Genomic DNA, 21,025 nt, shown 5'->3' with positions numbered 1-21,025 from the left:
GTTGTGATTGTACCCGTACAAAAATCAAGGTGAGCGAAGTGAAAGCAAGAATTACGTGGCATAAGTTTATTCAGTGTGGTAGGGAAGTATATAATTATAATAATAATAATAATAATAGAGAAAGTAAGAAAGATAAGAAAGAGAACAGAAATCCTAGTGAGTGATGAACAAAGTGGCTTCAGGAGTGGCAGAGGATGTGTGGACCAAATATTTGCTGTGAGACAAATAGTGGAGAAGGCTTGTGAGGAGGAGTATATGGAATTTAAGGCATTTATGGTCTGGAAAAAGCAAATGACAAAGTAGACAGAGAAGGATTGGGGAAGGTTTTGCGCATTTACAGCGTAGATGGTAAGCTGCTAGGTGCTGTTAAGAGTTTTCATGATGGTAGTGAGGCATGTGTAAGGGTAAATGGGCATCTAAGTAGTTCATGATTGACGTGGGCATGCGACAAGGTTGTGTGATGTCCCCATGCTTGTTCAATACATATATGGATGGGGTGATGAGGGAAGTAAAAACAAGAATAATGGAGAGAAGGATGAGGTTGGTAATGAATGATGGATGGATGGAATATCTCTAATTTGTTGTATGCTGATGATGCAGTGCTACTTAAAAATACTGGACAAGAACTTGGTAGACTAGTGCGGAGTTTTGCTGATGTTTGTGTGCATCATGCCCTGAGAGTAAATGGAGAAAAGAGTAAAGTGACGGTAATCGAGTGAGAAGGTGACTCCCAGTGTGATGTTACAGTGAATAGAGAGAGCTGGAATTGATGAGGGAGTTCAAGTACCTGGGTACAGTGATAGAACAGAGAGGAAAATGTGTAAAAGAAATGGAAAGTAGAGTGACACAAGGAAGGAAAGTAGCTGGTGCAATGAAGGCGTTGATAAGAAGACTTAAATGTTGCAGCTGCATGAGACTTACATGAAGGAGTGTTAGTGCCAGCTTTAACAAATGAGATATGAGACTATGGTGTGGTATATGAAAAGTCATGAGTGAAAGCAGTGGAGATGGGACTGCTGAGGAATGTATGTGGAGTATACAGAGTGGATAGGATACAAACTAACGTAATTTGTGAAAGATGTGGAGTGAGGAAGTCTGTGGACGCCAGAATCTAAGAGAGTGTACTGAGATGGTATGGCCATGTGGAGAGAATGGATAATAACAGAGTGGTGAAAATGGTATATCTGGGCATATCTGAAGGAGGGAGGAGGCGAGGTAGGCCAAGGAGAAGCCGGAGGGATATGGTGGATGAGTGTGTGAGGACAAGAGGAATGGAAGTCGGTGAGGCTAGCAGACTGACAAGAGATCAAGCTCGCTGGATGAATGTTGTGAGAAGAAATGCATGATCAGGGATTTGGCACCCCATTTTAACGTGACAGCGTTCAGATTGACTCTATTGGATACATTTATGTGAAGCTACAGAATGTGGTGAAAGTTTTTAGCATATCAGACTGAGCCAGGATTCCGGGGGCTTCAATGATGAGTGATTGGAAGCGTGACCCATTGGTTTGGGCAAACTCGGACTGTCTGGATGTTGCTACTCCTCACCCTGCCCTAGGGTGGGAAAGGAGGCCTGGATGATGATGATGATGATGATGAATACAGTCCTCACTCACAGTCACTCAATTACATCATCATGCAATCTCACCTAATTACACAATACATAGCAGCTGCTGATTCTAATGCAGAATGTAGGTAAATAACACAATCTTCACACTCAGTCACTCAATTACATCACCACCATACAGACCTAAGTAAATTACACAACTTAGGTTCTAATGCTATCCATTATGGTGATTCGCCAGCTTCCCCCTACTCAACATACCAACTGCATGGAAAAAGCTGTGATATTCTGCAACACATCCCTGACTTACAACAAAAACATCCTGTCATCATTCACTCAACATACAAGACATCAAAACTTTTGGATCCATGGGTTCTCCCATTGCTTAAGGAGGCCCTCTAGCACATCCTTATCAGCTTATTTCTGCATATGGCACATTATATTCTCTATAGCTATGTTATTTTTGCAATCAGAGATGAAATTAGTAACATTCAGATACCACTTTATATTAATCTGTAATATGCAAAATATACAGCTCAGGAAGAGGTACTATAAAGCCTCCCATGTCCATAAGAATATGACCCCATATCACAGGCTACACCATTCACAAATATACCACAGTACATATTAATATTAATCATTACACAACATACTGTATATAAAATACTGTACATATATACAGTATTGTATAACACAGTAAATAATATAATATGTTCATCACCAAACTTCTCCCTGATACATATGGTCATAATATATATATCAATAAATGTAAGAACTCCATTCAATTGTGCTGTATCTCGTCATGTCTCACTTGTAACAAAAGTTAGACAAAATTCTACTAACTAAAAACAGTGGCAAGAATGAAACTAGCAAACCAAAACCCAAATAAAAATCTAACCTGTTAGCTAACCTGAAAACACCTGTCCTCTGATAAAACAATTCCTCTACAAAAACATGGTTATGCACGCAAAAAACCAACATGCTTATGGAAAACTATCTACAGGGTAAACTTAACAAACTCTAACTTAATCACTAAATGAAACTACAACTAACTTTCCACATAATTTCAACAAATAATGCAGCAAAGAAAACTTGTCCAAAATTAAAAAACAATAAACTAACTTGACCTAAGTTACGAAAAGCAAAGACAAACCATAACTAAGTAAAACTCAAAATTTTAACTGACAACAAAAGAATCACTTACTTAAAAAATGAAAGAGTGTAAGTGTGAGACTCGCCATGTATATGAATGTGTCCTGAGATGAACTAACACACAAACATACTGGCCCCTTAGTACGGCCTACTTCAATGATTCAACTACTTCAGAAACATGGTATTTGAACAAAATCTCAATTCTTGCTACAGCCAAAAATTTTGAGAGAGAGAGAGGAAATCTTGAATGGTAAGCTATGGCTCATTAATCCTTTCATTACGATGATCTCTGCATAAAATTCTACAACCCACAGAGATGGTAACATTCTTTCAAGGATCAAAAAGTTCTTGCTAACAGATCTCCTTCTATCAGATTTTTCTCTTGCTCTCTGGACCTCACCCCATCCTTGGGTGGGAGAGATAAGAAGATTATGATGATGAAAATGATGATGATGATGTTAAGTTCTCCATTTCCAAAGGTCATTCATATTTTATAAACTAGTATGAACTGGGAACGTCTGTCATGTCAGACAGACAACTAAAATGCTCCAACAAGATCAATAGTTATAATTATTGACAGCTGAGGATGAAGTCACTATCTGCTGTCAATAATCTTAAAACAGCATTAAACTGTACTCCGTACTGATTTTCACAGCTAGGAATTGATAAACAGTATAAACTGTACTCCACACTACACAGTATCAACTGTTAAAAAGTGGTTATTGTTCAATATATTCAATGCAGCTGGCATTAAGATTGGCATATAAACTAATCATCATATTTCTGGGGCACACCATATGCAAATGTATGTGCATCCCATTAGGCACTAGCACATATACACAGCCGAGGTCTCTTGGTGTGGACGCGCACTGGCGTGTGTGTGGAGACAAGGAGACAAAACATCTGCGTGCAAACCTTCACCTGCTCATTCCCTTGCACCTCAATTTTGTAGCCGGGTGGCAGAAAGGTGTTGAAGCCGACAATGAGCTCTGGATGACCACGGAAGAGCTGGGACACGCGTGCGATGACCCCGGGTGTGTCAATGGACTGTGACTTGAACTCTTTCATGATGTCCAGGAAGTCATTGTACACCTGTGGCTGCTTCCCAAACCTCAGCTTCACCTGTTGAGGACAAATGGTTATCTGGGCACTACAAACTGGAGGTACATTAATTATAATACATTATCATCATCCAGACCTTACTGCAACCCAACCATGGGGTGAAGTAGGATCTACAAACAAGGAAACAGAAATTATGAAAGTAACTCAACTATCAACTGCATACCCAATGAAATGGGCCAAGTAATCAATCACATCAAAATCACAGCTCCAGCTCAATGTAAATAATGTACAAGTTAAAACACCAGTACACTCAAACAAAACATGATGAAATGAGTGCCATAATGTGGATGCATGACATGACTGTGGCACAAAGCATGATACCAATAGGCTTAGCAAACCTGCTGATATCAAAATCTGCACTCAAGGCCAGTGACAAGCATTAGCAAAACCTTATATCAATCATTAGCAATACTTCCAAATAAGAAATGGTGACAAGAACAAACCAGTCTTACGCTATTACTCATTCAAATCTCACTCTTCAATTGCCATGTATTTTAGCAAGGTACAGTGCTCATCATCACCAGCCCATCGTCTCATGACACACCAATCTTCCTTACAGCCTTCACGCATCCACCTAAACCACACTTCCACACACAGTCCTCCATACCATTCCCAGTCTAAATCTTCTCCCTCGGTCTCACCTGGTCCAGATAGGAGAGAGCATCCTCCACCTTAAGGCGCTGGAACTGTCCAGAACCTTGTGTAGCTCCGGCTGCCACCGCTGCCACACCCACAGCTGCAGCCGTCACATTGCTCCCTGTCTGGTGCACCACACTCCCTCCCCCCGCCACCTGCAAGACCAACAGTGTTGGTTGCATATCAAATAATGTGGTTTGGGGTTGTATTCTTGTAGGTCTGACCATTTCAGCCTGGAAATATCCATCCATAATCTAATCCTACGTTACCCCACGAGAAGCGTAGGAGCCCGGGGCTAGGTAAGGTGGTCCTGACATTTACGAAGAGAATGACCAGCCTCACTCATCCCTGAGTGGCATTACGTGAGCAATAACCCCAACCACCCCTTGGATATAAACCTACACCGGCTCAATCCACCTGGAGTGCTGTAATCACCCACTAAACCACCAGGCGCCATAATTTGGTTATATGGTTACCACCCAGTGTAGTAAATGGTTTCCTGGCATACAGGAAACTATTCGGCTTGTCACTCAGTGCTGAATCACCCACAGGCAGAAAGAAGAGGAATGAATAAAGGACAGAAAGACAAAAGAGAGAGTGTAAAGTCACCTGTAGGCAGAAGGACGTGGAAAGAATGAAGTAAAGAAAGAAGAAGAAGGAAGGAAAGGAGGGATGAGAGGAAAGGGCAGACACCTGAGAGCAGCACTACATCAACTGAGTGGATGGAAATATACTTTTCTTTTTATTCTCTCCAACAACCCAAGTTAGCCACAGGGTAATATAAAACAGCATCACATTCTTGTTGGCTTCACATCTTCAGCCCAGAGACATGCTTTTTATCACTGCTCTTTCTACCACTTGAATTTCTTATACTTCTCTAGAAAGAACTTTTTTCTGAACACGTTTAATGGAGGCTGTTTTGAACCCTTTCGTCATGAAAATTTCCCAGATGATAAGTACAACTGTCAGAAGGAAGTAAGAAAATGAACAGGCATCCACTGGCTGAAGGGGTTAAACACAGCTTCAGCACGGGAGTGAAACTATATCAGCAGACCAATTTACAAAACTGGAGGTTATTTCATAACAATATGAGTGAGAATGAAAGGGAAAGTGTAACTTTCAGTAATTTCCCGCATAATGGACATGTTCAGATTCTTTTGGCTACTGCCATTTCATTCTGCAGTGAGAAGTCACTGGCGGATTTAGTATTTCAAAATCCTTCAGAAACACAACAAAAATATGATTAAATGTCCAGGTATCATGACAGATATTGTGGAGAATGTCCTTGTTATAAGCCATCATATTTATGTTCTTTTTTTTTTTTTTTTTTTTTTTTTTTTTTTTGCAACTTAAGTCTAAAATAATCATTGAATGGTTACCTGTTAATGTTTCTGTTACACAGAAAACTGGTATGCCTGCTTAACGTAATTTACAATGCCATCTACATGTAACATGTCTCGGTATTTTAGAACACATCCCAGTCTTATAAGGAGGCCTGCCTGTACAATACTCAAAGTGGAGATAGTACACTGGCATGTGTACATTCGGCAAAGTGAATACAGATGTACTGCTCACTTATACAGCATCTGCACAATATTCCTACAAATGCTTTACAAATTAAATGCATTAATACTTGTGCTACTCATTTATACAGTATCTGCAAAGTTATATCTTGATATACGATACCTCTAGATGTGTTACCCGGTTTAACGATGGGGGTAGATATATGACCATACCCCGCCTAACGATGGCAAAACCCAGGTTTAACAAGGGGGTTTGATTTTTTAAAACCAATTTTGATGATAATATTAGACTAAAATTGTGTGTTTAGGTTGATTTATAAATTGTTTTTTTGACTTGATTAATGTGTTTTAGCCACAGGTAGGGAGAATATAGTCATTTTGGGGTACAGTTTACTAAGCCTGATTTTTTCCAGACTTATTTACAGGTGTTAGGCTTAGGTTAGCTTCTTTTACAGCTGTTAGGCCATTTAGATTGGCTTTAAAGCTTTAAACTTGTTTTTGGACTCATTTGGGTGGGTTTTGGACTTGGCTGGAGGGGAAACCCAAGGCTCAAAAATGCATCCCTATACTTTACATGTTAAATATACCCAAAGATACAATACCCCGCCTGATGACGGGTACGGTAAATACTTAACCAATTGCATCGTTAAGCTGGGGTATACCTGTACTCCTACAAATGTTTCACAAATTAAATGAATTAAAACATAAATACAGAAGCTTACTTTAGGTATTATAACAAAACCCTTCTCAACTAAAAACTCTAAGTACGACACATGCAACCTATAAAATAAATCACGAATAAGCATGCTGACTACATTCTCATTAAAGCAGCAGAAAATCAATTTTACATAATTTACAAGTGCTTGGTATATGTACAGTATGTTTTTAACCTTCCCTCCCCGCCCCCCATTCATCCATCCTTCCATCATCCAATCCTATGTTGCCCCATGAGGAGTGTTGGTGGCCGGGGCTAAGCAAGTTGGTCCTGACATTTAAACTCAACCACCCCTTGGATATAAACCTACACAGGCTCAATCTGACTGGAGTGCCTTAATTACCATTCCCATCCCCCTACTCATTCATGGTAAATTTAGAAAAAAATTTGAACCTAAAATCTCTAAATTTTTCCAAATTGGCCACCCGTTAAGCAAAGCCCTCAAGCTTAAGGAGTTTATTAGTCATATCTAATCCTTTCAGTACAGGCATAAATTAGAGATATATCAAACCCACCAATTCTAGAAGTCTAGCTCAGTCTGAGATACACTTGTCAAGAGATAGTATGAATTAAATAGTAAAGACGTCCCTGGTCTCTAACTAAAATAAGCGCTTTTAAATGACGAGTGAGAACCATAAGTGACAAATGAGAACAAAACCAGTGAAGTGAGAGCCTGACAAGACAAGTGCATGAAAACCAAACTCCAGTGGTTATCACTACTAAGCCTAAAATATTAGCTGGCAGTACCAGTTCATCAGGGCATCCACTCTGTTTTGGTACCTCAGACAAAGAGAGAAAGAGAAAGAGGGAGAGAGAGAGAGAGAAAAAAAAGAAAATTATGCCTTTTGCCAGGATGGTCTTTCAATTAATTTTTTATCCTTTTGGATGTTATTCACCTTATAACAGACTCCTTCAAGTGAAGGCATAAATATTATACATGAAAAGTACACCAAAAGCTAAGCTCTTAAATGATTTCAATACTGAAATGCCTTTAACAAAAATAAATTTTTTGATGCACAGAGTAAATAAAACTATCCAGCACCCCAAACATCCTATTGCACATTCTAACCTAACAAAACTCTAAACCCTCTCAAAACCTACAATGGCCAAGTATATTCACAATCAGTTTAATCAGTAACCAAGGAGACATAGTCCTAGCTAAGAATTCAAGCTCACTGAATATCATACAACCACAAATTAGTATTCACTGTTTTAATGGCTCAGAATCATCAATAACCAAAGAGATTTATTGCTACCTCACACTTCAGGCTCACTGAAGTTCATGCAACCAAAACATTTCATCAGATGAAAATAAACTATATTCCTACAAATCATGTGAAACAAGGGAGACTTTACTGTCATCTTATTCTTGCTACCACCAAATGACTTCCTTAAGCCTCACTGTGACCTCTAGTTATTAAGAGGTTGATGCACTAAACATATCCACTCATGGGAGAGGGGGAGGGAACTAAGCTGAAAACAGTACAACTGTCTAGAGGTTTTAATAAATAAAATAAATAAATAAATATAAACAGTGTAGTTATGTTCTTTCATTTTATTCTTGGCACCTCCTTACTTCCCCCCTCCCCGCCCCACTGGGTAGACTTTTTGAACTGGAGGGGTTAGATATTGCATTAATAAGTCCCCTTCAAAACAAGAAGCTATTCCCAAGTTAAACAGAAATTGTGTGGTAGCAACAAGAAGAAAGGAAACAAGTCATCACCCCATATCATCAGGATTATGACAGTAAGGAGTAACTATTACATCTACAGGTAAATATGCAAAATGTTACAGACGGCAACTGAGCCATAAACATGCAAATGTTACACACACTTATGCACACACAAACACACACAAAGTCCTTATATGTTCTAAAATACAAATGTCCTTAAGCAACATTACCCTCAATCTCTAATGGTAAAAAACTGACTCCAAAAACTTGTATGTAATTTTTGTTACCATGGGAAAAATTCATTACCGTAGTAATGTAGTGGCCTTTCAGCTCCAGAGTACAGGACCCACAGAAACATGCACAATCATCAAAGACAAACAGACTTAAAAAATAGAATACTGCATCAAAATAAGCAATAGACTTGATGACTAAAAAATGTGTGCAAAGTCCAATGAAAAATAACCCACACATTCCTATTACATATTTTAATTTTATTCTTGTTTCCATATGATTCTATTTGGCTTTGGAGAGACTAAGAACTGGAGGAGTCCAATACAGCCTTCATTAACTCTTTCACTAGTAGAGGTCTGTCTTCAGTTGAATAAAATCATCTGGTGATGGGTAAGAATAAAGTATATCCCTGGTTTGAGGGGATTACTAAATTAACAATACAGCACTAAAATGTAAATACATAAATAAATAAATAAATAAAAGGTACTGTCACCACCTAATCCAGAGTTGTCCCATGAGGAACGCAGGAGAAAATCAATCTATCAATCTATATAAAATATGAGTGCCTTAATCCCTGCAGTCAAGGGATGCCTCATTTCCCCCCCCCCCTCCCCATGCCAGATGGCTATACATGTATTCAGTTGCAGAAACACCTACCTACGCTAAGGGTTAAAAGCGATCAAAGTGGACTTATGAACAGTATACAGAATCATAACATTTATAATGTGTGCTTACAATATCACTACATAGGCAAGTGCAATGGCATAGTCAATAAATGTAAAGGGGAATATGTAAACCACTGTCAAAGACAAAACATAGCAATACAGTGATCCAGTGATGAAGAATGTTTAAGCCAAACATGTCCAATTCAGAGGGCCAACACTGAATTTGGCAAGAGATGGGCACAATATTGTAAAGACGTCATATAAAAAAAAGTCTAACCACAGCAAAATAGTGAATTATGATACAAGATGGGCACAATAACAAATCCGTAGTGAAGAATCAAAGAATGTTTGATAATATTAAAGCATGACACTGACTCAACCAAAAGATGGGAACAATTTCAACAATTTACTGAACAATTCAAAAGCAGACCCAAAATAGATGTTAAAAAAAAAAAAAAAAAAAAAAAAAAAAAATTGGTTCAGAGATCAAAGAGACAACAGGAGCAAAGAGACAGAAACAAACTTAACCATTCACACAGCAGTTATCAAGTAGCCACCAAATGATTCTCTGACCAAACAAAGTAGGTACAAAAAGACCAGTAAATCATTCCCAGGCTAAGCACAATAGACATAAGGAGACCAGCCAACACTTCTGTGACCAAGCACTGAGCTGGTATATGGAGGCCAATGAAATTATTCCATGCAGTGAAATATGTGACATCAAGACCATGCTATGCCATGATGGATTGGCATACCTAATGACAACTGTGGATAAGCAATTGGGTAAGGGGGAGGATAATACTGAGAGCATCATCAAATCTTTAGATGGCAATGCGAGGCAAAAATTAATGGTTCCAAGACAGAACAGAGAATATGCAACTTAAAGACCATGCTAAGAGAAACTAGCACTGTAAATTATTCCTAGACCAAGCAGAGGACAGATATAAATTAGGCTGCCACAACATGATTGCACAAGAAAATAAAGAGTAAGCATAAAAGAGACCAGTAATTGATTCTGAGATGAAGCAGAGAATATTCGACACCATGCTTTGCAATGAGAAGGGTGGATGCGTACCTTGTGGCACACCTGAGAGTGAGCAGCAGAATAGGAATAGAGAGGCGAAATGAGTAGCTCCAAAGGCAAATACAATACAGTGTAGGTACGAACAGGCCTAGTTAATCATTTCATTAAGCACTGAGTATGCGATACCATGCTATGCTATAAGATGCGGTGGGCGCATACCTTATGGCGCACCTGGGAGTGAGCGGCAGGGTGAGGGAGGACAGTAGTGGGAGCACCACCACCACCGCCACCACCTCCACTGCCCACAAGACCTGCTCCTCTACTCTCCACCACACCCGCCAGGCCGCCTTCTCCCTGCCACCACCACATCAATCAAGGTCAGCCAGGTAACACCAATTTAACCCATTCAATCCAATGGCTTTATTTGAGCCTGCCTGTCTCCAGCTGATCATGTTCAGCTATGGGGAGGCTGAAAGTAGTAGCAGCTGCAGCCCCAAGTTTATCTCAACATGAACCCAGAGGATTGCAAGTTAAAGTTACCTTCCTCCTGCAGTCCACCATCCTCGATTTGGGGGACTGGGAGGGAACTGTGGAACATTTGTATAAACTAGCAGCAGAGCCACCCAGTCATGCTGGTGCCACCATGTGAAGGCATCCCTCTCCACGACATCCTCTTTTGGTAAAGGAGTAAACTTCTCCATATCCAAAGATCTCAACAGCTTATAAAAAAAAAAAAATCTGGAGGTAGCAACAACAGAATGAAAAATATATCACCAGACTGAATGGGTTAACATAAGACACACACAATCATATCTCAACTGCCCCAAAACCTAACTGGGAAGTACATCAAATGTATGTGATCACATTAGAAAGATATTACCACAGATGAAGCATCCCAATCGAAAAATCATAATGTGCCGAAGTTATACTGTTATCCAGCAAAATTGAGATTTTGGCCTAAGTGGTGAGTTGGGTCCTTTGGATGGTATATGTCTCAAACGTAAACCTACGTAACTGATTCAACCTGAATGCATTTTTTTTTTTCTTTCTGATTTATAGGCAAAAGCAAAATTATTTTATTTCACTTAGGTCATCCTTGTCTGAAGGAGCTAAAGGCAAGCTCTATTTACCTCTCCTGCCCAAGGATGTGTTTAGATTTAATACTGGTTACCGACTTTTTTTTTTTATATTCTGCTTAAATTATGTTTTCTGGATGAAGGTACTGATATTACAACCTCACTCTACATCAAATAAGTTCATCCCAAAAACATTTGTACCAACTAAGCTACAGATTAATGTAGTTGCAGGTTCACATTATACATGTGGAATAAATGTAACACTCTGACCCTGCACAGTCAACCTGATAAACCTTTGCAGGGACGTGTTACACATCAGGATTTTATTTGTTTTATGGCATGGAACATCTTAATCTCTTCAATCTGATGATGTGCTTCATTAATTCACTCCTGCTACCACCAAATGACTTAATTTTAGTCTCTCTCTAAAGCTGAACATCACTGTCTAGTGGTATCAAAACTTAAATGATGAAGAGTGAAGAGGTTAACCAAGCGGGATAATAAATACTCCTCCATTATCTCCAATGTGTTAAGCTAACTCAGACAGGAAGCAACCTCCCATTAAATAACTGTTAGTAAAACTGTACAAGCGGTGAGCAGCATGGATAAATTTTCAAAAAGCAAAGATGATTGGTTATTAACACAATAAAGTGGCCGCATTTTAAAGGGCTGCTCTTAAATGCAACACCACAAAATCTTGTAAGCTACTATCTTGGACTTCCTCGCTTATTAACATATTTCTACATCAAAGTCACTTGGATTGCACACTACCACCTGCTTCCTCACAGGCTCCTAAAAACTAATTCAAATACCGGTACAGTCAAAGCATGTGTGTAACAATGTTACACATGCACTCTGAAAAGCAACTCCCATATTCATATCTCACATCCAGACAACTGTGCATCAAGACTGACTTGACAGATAAAACCCCAAAGTTACACATATGAATGCGATGGCAATTTGGGAAGCACAGCATTCGATAACTCAACCCATAGACCATTTTCTTTGTTCAGACAAACAGCTAGTACCAGTACCTTACGAGCTAAGATGATTAGCCCTTTCAGTACTATGTCTTTTCTGTCAATGTTCTTGTTATTGCCAGGTGATGTTAAGTTTATAAGATGTTTATTTATACTTGTTATTAATACATCATGTGATAAAGGTACTGTAAGTGATTTCAATGAACCACCTCAGTATGACTACTATTTTTACTGCACAGTTACTAGTCCCATCCATCTGTCTATCATCCAATCTCTGACTGCCTTAACAAAAGTGTAAGGGCTTAGGGCCTGGGCCACAGTCAAATAATTTTTTCAATTTCTGGGAGATTTTTCATAGGGAAGGGGTTACAGACTTCACCTTAAAGAACTTTTATAATGAAGGATGAAAAAGTTCACTCTGAACTGCTGTAAGTGGCTTAAGTTTCCAAACATCTCTTCCTCTGCAAGTTATTCTGAACATTACCCATCAATATCCTATTTTGTGTTGCTGTTGCAAGTTTTGTTAATAACAAAACTACATAAATAACCCACAAATGAGAGTAAAGGTGCAATACAAAAAAATAAATGGCTGAGGATGAGGTGCTTTAAACCTTCTATGCCACCCAAAATGGAATCTTTTATTGTATATTCAAGCAGATACCATGATTACCCTGCACCTCAGACACTGAAGGGAGAGGGAGCAGACTGACCTGAGACTGTGGTGCAGTGGAGAGAGTGGCGGAGTAGGCAGGGACGGCGTGGTGAACCCCTGCATGCATCTCCACCTTTCCGCCAGCGTAACCTGTGAACACTGAGCAAATGTTACTCATCTGCAATCACATAACAATTAAAATATATATCCATCAATCCATCAAACTAAATTATTTACAGAATTTATAAGCCTGTATGTTGCGTACTGGTGCAGTGCATTAATCCTATTGACATCACACTTTTTTAGATGCCTGGTGGTCTGGCAAGTCAAAAGTCCACAAACTAGGTGTGGCCCATACTGGTTTAATTCCAAGGGATGGTTGGGGTATACTGACTCAGATGCCACTATGGGGTGAGCAAATGGACACTCTTGCCTTAAATTTCTAGAATGTGGTGCCTAGCCTCTGGCCCCTATGATCCTGATGATGATTCTGATAATGATGACATACCAATGCCACTAAAAAGCTTAAGAATCAAAACACCTTAGAAAAATGGGCTTGGGTTTGATTAAAATATAGTGTGTGTCATTGTATATCTGAGCCCTAAAACCAGAATAATTCATGGTGCTAGACAGAGGAAGCACATTTGTTAACCCCTTCTGCCAGGGGGGGAAAAAAAAAAAGAAAAAAAGAGGCTGCTATCATACAGATTTTACACAGCTTAGAAAAGCCCCCTGGTAGTGGATGGTTGGGTGAAGGCTAATATCTAAACCCTGAAGGTCAAATAGTCTTTCCTAAGCTGAATAATACTGGCTGGAGACAGCAACAGTTGCTGCTGTTATTGTTCCACCCCGGTATTTCTGGCAGAGAAGACACATCAGTCACAAACAAGTGGAAGAATAAAATACAGGCAGACCCCAAAATACAATACCCCTTCATGCAATACCCTATTAACGATGGGGATAGAAATACCATGCTATGCCGCCTAACAATGGCCAAACCCTGGTTTAATGATGGACTTTTAATTTTTTAAAACAAATTTTGATATTTTTTCTCAAATTTTGTGTTTAGGTTGATTTATAAACTGTTCTTAGACTTGGATTAATGTGTTTTTAATCACAGGTTGGGTGAACATTGTCATTTTGGAGTACAGTTTACTACATTTGATTTTTTCCAGACATATTTGATGATTTTCAGATTTTATTTTTGGGTTTGGGTGAGTTATGGCTTGGTTTAGCTTGTTTTAAACCTATTTTGGGGTTTAGGTTAGCTATTAACTTGTTTTTGGACTCATTTGGGTGGGTTTAGGACTTCACTGGGGGGGAGGGGTGACCCAAGGCTCAAAAATGCATCCCTATACAAGTTAAATCTACCCTGAGATACAATACCTGCCTAGTGATGGGTTTTTACTTAACCAACTGCATCATTAAACCTGGGTATGCCTGTACAGCTATCACTCATTATGACTTTTTTTTTAAACTATTAATACGTCAATTATAGACATACTGTATTACCCCTTAAAATCTTCACTGACACCGACAAAGTTGATCCTGCCAGTTTCCTAGACACGGTTCTCACTGACATTAAGCATGCAATCTTGGCACAATATGTTGGAGACTGACATAGAGCAAAGTCCTGTACATCAAAGCACTGCCAATAATAAGTCTTCAAAATCATTCCAACCCTATTTCCCACTACAGAGAATATGTTGAGGTGGTTATAATAATACCATCTTATTTTAATTTGGTGATTTGCTGGCAATTTAGGTGACAGCCATATTATAATCATGATCTCATAACTTTCACAACTTTCTTCACATCTTTTAAACTCCTGAACTAAGTTTTTCATTACACATTAATGTACAAGCAAACCAATACAGAATTTCCAAGCCTTTTCACTTGGGTCATGATAACAAGATTTACAGTGAACCAGCAACAGTAATACTCCTTTATTTCAACAATAACTGGATTGCCAAGCTGATGATATAATGGAATGGCTAGCTTACTGGAAGAACAGTGGGAGCAGAAAATACGAAACAACAGTGAAATGTAATACATCATAATAAGACGGAGAGAGAGAGAGAGAGAGAAGGACAACATAATGCTAATCAGACTGCTGTACTCTACAAGTGTTTTTCCTTCCTTTATTTGCAAAGTCTGATTTGCATTACTCAGAAGTACACTGACATCACAGTACAGTACTGTACAGCAATAATTATATTTATTATAAAGTACACCAAAATCATAAGATCTGGCTTTATACAACACCATGTTAGAATACACGAATCCATGTATCTTTCGAAAAAACAGAAAACTGGAATGATAAAATAAGAGAATAGAATAAATGGTGTAACATAATGAAGAAAATAAAGAACTATTACAAAGCCAAAATAATGTATGAAATATTTTATTCAAACAGACTGTATGAGAGTTTGTGATGACACTGTTACTGCACATGGGTAGGAAAAGTTTTGAACTACCAGCAACAGGTGTGCAAACCATGACTATGATGACATCCTTTCAATCAAGAACAGTTATAGAGTCAAGCAGAAACTATAGCACACAACTGTACAATATCAGCATTACTGGTCAAGGCCTTACTGTTGGAATGACATAGGCACAGATTCTCACCGGGCTGAGATGGGGGGTTGTGGGGCTGGTGGTCGAGGGGTGAGGGAGCTGCTCCGCCCACCCCCGCCCCGGCCGTAGTGGCAGGGACTGGCACGACTCCGGGAACTGATGCCCCAGAGACCACAGGTGGGGCAACCACAGGGGTGTTGGGTTGCCCTGGTCGTGCCCCCAGCTGGGTGATTGGGGGCCCACGCACGTAGCACCCTGAGCCCCCCTGGGCTCCCCCCTGCGTCAGCCCTGCTCCCACACCCCCAGCACTCACTATGCCCGACACTGCTGCCTCACCCCGACCCGAAAGTTCATCAACACGACGTTTCATCACGCACTACATTACACCTGAAACAAACACAAATATAACAACTCTGCAAGAAATACAATGCACCTTAAGCATAACATAGCAGCTCTGCAAGTAATAAAATATAGTTTAAACAAACATAACACAGTCTAACTAATAATTCTGCAAGTGACACACTACACAGCAACATTCTCATAACTTAAATCATCTAGAAACTTTGCAAAAACTTTGAAATACTACGGTAATTCAAGTATGTCGCCACACTATATTACGGTATACCAGAAACAACATTAATGAAATACATGCATTAATAATAAGTAATAATAATAATCATAATGATATAATCACCATCATCATTATCCGGACCTCCTTTCCCACCCTAGGGCAGGGTGAGGAATAATAAATTGATAAAGCAGTCACTATCACTCTAATCCTATTTTGCACTAATATGAGGCAGCACTGAGCACAGTATAAGGCTACAGTACTAAACTGCACATTAAAACTCCTGCAGTGTTAACAAAACTTATAATCCTGGATATTATGAGATCACTAAGTAAAAATGACAGACATGTATGAAACCAAAGGAGGCTACTTACAAGTTTTATACAAAACTGTTCAGCAGCCCCTTCAAACTGATGATGTGTTTTGCCTTACATCTAAGCTACCTCCAGGCGATTTTGCATAGGTTTGTATCAATTATATATTCACCCTACATTGCTAAGGTAATGCTTTTACTAACCCCTTCAGTGCAACAGGTCTTTCCTACGATGCAACAAATAATACTTTCCTTAGCAAGAATGAAATATAAAATACATCATTGGAATGAAGAGGTTAAAATTATGATAATCCTGAACCGTACTAACCTGACAAAATATTTTAAATGCTTTTAAAAGACTGAATCAAGGTGACCTTATCAGAGGAATAAAAAAAAAAAAAAAATGATGAGGTTTAAGTCTTTGTGAAGCTGATTATCATACAATCGGACTCACTTCCGGCCGTACTCCACAGCATCTCCCTCCCCCTCCCGTTTAAAGCAAGGTGAGTTAAAATGTTGAACTTGTTTCTGTCTATAGTTCACAAGCATACAAGTACATTGACTAGAACCAATCTGTTAAGTGGAAAACAACATCCACTATATTATCTACATCTCATTCAAACTGAGATGACTGCTTTAGGTTAAATCCTAGTACATAATTTTGATAACTACCCAGCTTCATCTAAATACTCGTAGACATGGACTCATGAAACAGTCAGTCATCATCCTAACTCTAAACCCACATTATAATATAGGGCGCAAACCCAAAATAGGTACTGCAAATTAGGGATAACTGGCTAATCTGCTTTTCTGGCAGCAATGTATCGAAACTTTCCCATTGAAATAGGACATACTGGTGGCTTGTGGTGACTTCCTATATACGCTTTTCCCCTGGTAATGAATGTGGAGTCAGCTACCCACTGTAAATGCCATCGTACAATCTATTTACCCCCAAGAAACTCAACCTTTATAACAAAATTAGGCACCTGTACTATCCCTTCTGAATGAAATAGGCCAGACTAATGTTTATATTTTACTAGTGTGAAATTTCTTTACCTACAAACTTTCCCCTGCACGGTCGGTGTGGTCTATATCTAGGTAATTCATAATGAAAATGTGACTTATCTTCCATGCCTACACTACTTTCTATTATGATTCTGAAATACGCAGCTTCCTACCTATCTCAGTTCCAAGGTAACATTTTTTCTAAAACAGAGTATAACAAGGTGTTGAAAGTCACCGAACAACGTATAGCTTTAATTATCAACAAGGATGCACCCAACGTTAATATCTGCCTCAGTTTACTATTTCAACCGCAGGCCCCTGGTAACGCAGTGTGGCGGCGCAGTTGTTTTGAGAGGGTGCGGGTGGTGGCTGGGAGGGAGGCGGGGCCGAGTGCGCAGAAGCCAGGAGCGTGTGTATCGATCACTCAGTCAAGCTTCAGTCAAGTGGAGCTACGGCTGGAGAGGAGTGTGTGGCCTATCTATTCTCAGAGTTCCCTCACCCCCTATATTAACTGCAGTATTCTAGGGGTCGTATTGTCTGTGACTGGAATTTCGTAACACCTCTTCCTTACCGATTCATTCTGCACAGTATGCCTCAATATATGCAAATTATGTCCATATATTAATACGGCATAATTGCACACAAAAAAACGTTACGGAGTGGTACGTAAAATAAATAGCTAAGGAAAGGGTGCTACGAAACCTCCCATGCCACCTAGAATACGTCCTACCAGCATCTTCGCGATCTGTTTAGCCTGCAACAGCTTTCCCATGTATTTTATATCATTTAGCACTGATAATTTACAAAATGGGTAATGAGGTAATGTGCAGTATAAATCGCTAAGGAAGAGGCGTTACGAAATCTCCAAAGCCACTTACAAAACGACTCTAGGCACCTACCCAACCCCGTTATCAATGGGATAGCTGTCCCCCACACGGCCAAGAACACTGGGTCGATTGTTGCATTGCAAATCAATCCGCATTCACCTCACAGATCCCTACCATACTTGAGAATTTTATTAAACTTGCGAAAACATGTTGCAAGATCCATTCATGTATCATAAACCCCCGTCTCAGTTCTAATACTGAAATTGATAACATCATTGGCGTTATTCCCCACCACACAAAATTCGGAAATCTGAGTACACATACCTGTACCTCAATCTAAAACAATTCAAGGTTGAAACGATTACCAGCCAACCATATTGTCGCAATATCAATTTTAACGCGCCTCGGAACATAAGAACGAAATCTATTGTTTATTCTCGTGTTTACTGAATCATTTGCCAGGACATGTGATTCTTGTGAAGTTTGGGATGCAGGTGTCTGGCCTGACACGCGCAGCTTTTAAAAATAAGCAAAAATACCTGCTTAAAATACTGAAGTTTGGGCTGCGTGCCTTAAACTGATGATAAAACGTGCTTAACATGTCAGTTTGGGTTGTTCGTCACTAGTAAAAAAAAAAAAAAAAACTTCAAGCTAGTATTAAAAGACGCAAATGACCATGACCTTAAAACAACAAAAACAATAATAAATAAAATCAATTAAATGATGGTTGAGCATTTCAATGACCGAGGTCGATAATTCAGCCGGAACTGCTGTTATGCGAACCTGGAGACCAGAAAAATAAAAAGCTGCTACCTCGCCCTTCACACCAGCCAGCCTTGCGTCTCAACATCTGCCAGTGGAGGGAAAAAACGACCAACGGAAAGAGAAAGGATGCAACATGGGAGGGAGAGAAAAAGGGGCATGCATAAGAATACTCTCCACCGGCGGGAGGAGAGTTCAAGGAGAGATCTGGGGAGACTGACTTTAGTAAGGGAAAGGTTTCAGGGGAGGAGAGAAATTGAGGGAGATTCACTGGGAAGGGAGAAAGAATACGCGATACTCTACCGGTGGGGGGGAGTTCAAGGAGAGACATCTAGGGAGACTTGATTTTAAAACTGAGGGAGAGGTTTCCAGGGAGAGGAAAACAGATTCAAAGGAAGGAAGGGAGATATTGAGAATACAAACGAGTACTCTACCGGTGGGAGGGAGTTCAAGGAGGGGCATCTAGGGAGACGGATTGGAAAACTGAAGGTGAGGAAGAGGAGGGAATTAAAGGGAGATTCAAAGGGAGGGATGGAGGGAGGGACAGAAAGAGAGGGAGGATTCAAGGGCGGCTCTTTGCACTCTCCCCCTGCAAATACAAGACTAGCCAAGACGTTCGCACAAAGACTTGATCGATTTATTCCAAAGCCGGGCTCGTACATTGCAAAATCTGGACAAAATCACGCCACTCACAAGAAGAGCAAACTCCGACCGCTATGCAAGCTTCCCAAAATACAGTGTAATTGTGCTTGTATTTAAATAGTTTCGGGCGTCAAACAGTGTGCAGCAAGACGAAACCCAGACGAATGTTATGGAAAACGTTCAGGAGGGATGTGTGTGGGGGTGTGTGAGGGGGAAGGGGATGCGGGGGGGTGATGGAGGGGAAGAAGGGGGGGTGATGTCGCCAAGACAGAGGTAGTGGCGCGCTCTCGTCCCCAGCCACTCTCACTACCGATCCTCCGCCATCACAACAATAATGCGGCTCCTCCCCAGCCCTTCTCGGTGCTCACATGCCGCAGCTCTCGTCCCAAGCTCCTCTTTCTCGCTCTCTCTACGAGCTCTCAACAAGAAGTTCAAGAATGGGTTTGGACATTACCAATAAACAATCAAATTTACCCTACTAAGCACTAAAAAAATCCTAAATACGAAGGGCAGTATCAGCCCACACAAATATGTCAATCCTAATGTATGGATTACATGACTAGTATCAATGCGCAAATGGGAGAAAAAAGTGGGGAAATGTGGTCGGTGGCACCTCACTGCAGCACTAGCACCCAGGGAGCCAGGAGGCAGGACTCAACCTGCCAGATCAGCTCGAGCGGTGGCCTCGCCCAGCTGTTGCCTCTCTCCGGTGACATTAGTGACTCCTAATCCCGACCAAAATGAAAACTCTGTAAATCTGAGTATTAAGGTGACGCCCGCGATGTGGAAAGCAGTTAAAATCAATGCAATAAAGAGGAAAAATGTAGCAGAAATATTTGATAAGGTGCTGTACGACACCTGCCAGGCGCTGCCAGACTGATAAAACGGACCTCGCTATTTCATCCTTCAACCCACCATCACTACACCTTCGAGTCTGTCGTTGCTTCTCACGACCCGCAGTGTAAAGACATTCATCCTGCCTCAATACCCAATTGGCTATTTCGAGGAAACTTCCCGATGAAGCATCCCAAAGTACGTGCTATTAGGGTTGAGGTTTTAAAAAGGCTTTGTCCCGACCCCACCCCACAAATATCCCCATGTTCGTTCGACTACACTTCACACTAGTATATTGCGATACTTAACAATGGAAAGCACAAGTCAGTCACACTGATTATCATTGTATTATGATTCATAAAGTAACAAGAGACACATCGTTGTCAATTTTAATTTGACTAGATTACCCTATATGACGCTTCTTCACTAGCAACGTCTATTCAACATACAGTACTACCTGGTTGAGCCCCATGACTTATACGCGA

At 40.1% G+C, this 21,025-nt stretch overlaps 2 protein-coding genes across 2 annotated transcripts in view; one reads left to right on the top strand and one right to left on the bottom strand.

The window, feature by feature from the left end:
- Positions 1 to 21,025, bottom strand: part of LOC145406158 (paired amphipathic helix protein Sin3a-like) — a 121,305-nt gene that overhangs the window by 61,997 nt on the left and 38,283 nt on the right. The window contains exons 2-6 of the mRNA XM_080277354.1: positions 15,641 to 15,976; positions 13,071 to 13,171; positions 10,524 to 10,658; positions 4,480 to 4,629; positions 3,656 to 3,838 (exon numbers count right to left, since the gene is read on the bottom strand). Of these exons, the coding sequence (XP_080133480.1) occupies positions 3,656 to 3,838; positions 4,480 to 4,629; positions 10,524 to 10,658; positions 13,071 to 13,171; positions 15,641 to 15,959 (888 nt within the window). The 5' untranslated portion in view covers positions 15,960 to 15,976. The remainder of the gene's footprint in view (positions 1 to 3,655; positions 3,839 to 4,479; positions 4,630 to 10,523; positions 10,659 to 13,070; positions 13,172 to 15,640; positions 15,977 to 21,025) is intronic.
- Positions 20,722 to 21,025, top strand: part of LOC145405999 (uncharacterized) — a 53,981-nt gene continuing 53,677 nt past the window's right edge. The window contains exon 1 of the mRNA XM_080277184.1: positions 20,722 to 20,738. The gene's annotated coding sequence lies outside the window, so the exon portion shown is untranslated. The remainder of the gene's footprint in view (positions 20,739 to 21,025) is intronic.

This window comes from Coenobita brevimanus, chromosome 69, assembly GCF_032717465.1.
Source record: "Coenobita brevimanus isolate Jiangsu-jjx chromosome 69, ASM3271746v2, whole genome shotgun sequence".
In the NCBI taxonomy this organism is placed as follows: domain Eukaryota; kingdom Metazoa; phylum Arthropoda; class Malacostraca; order Decapoda; family Coenobitidae; genus Coenobita; species Coenobita brevimanus.
This window is presented reverse-complemented; position numbering and strand designations above follow the sequence as displayed.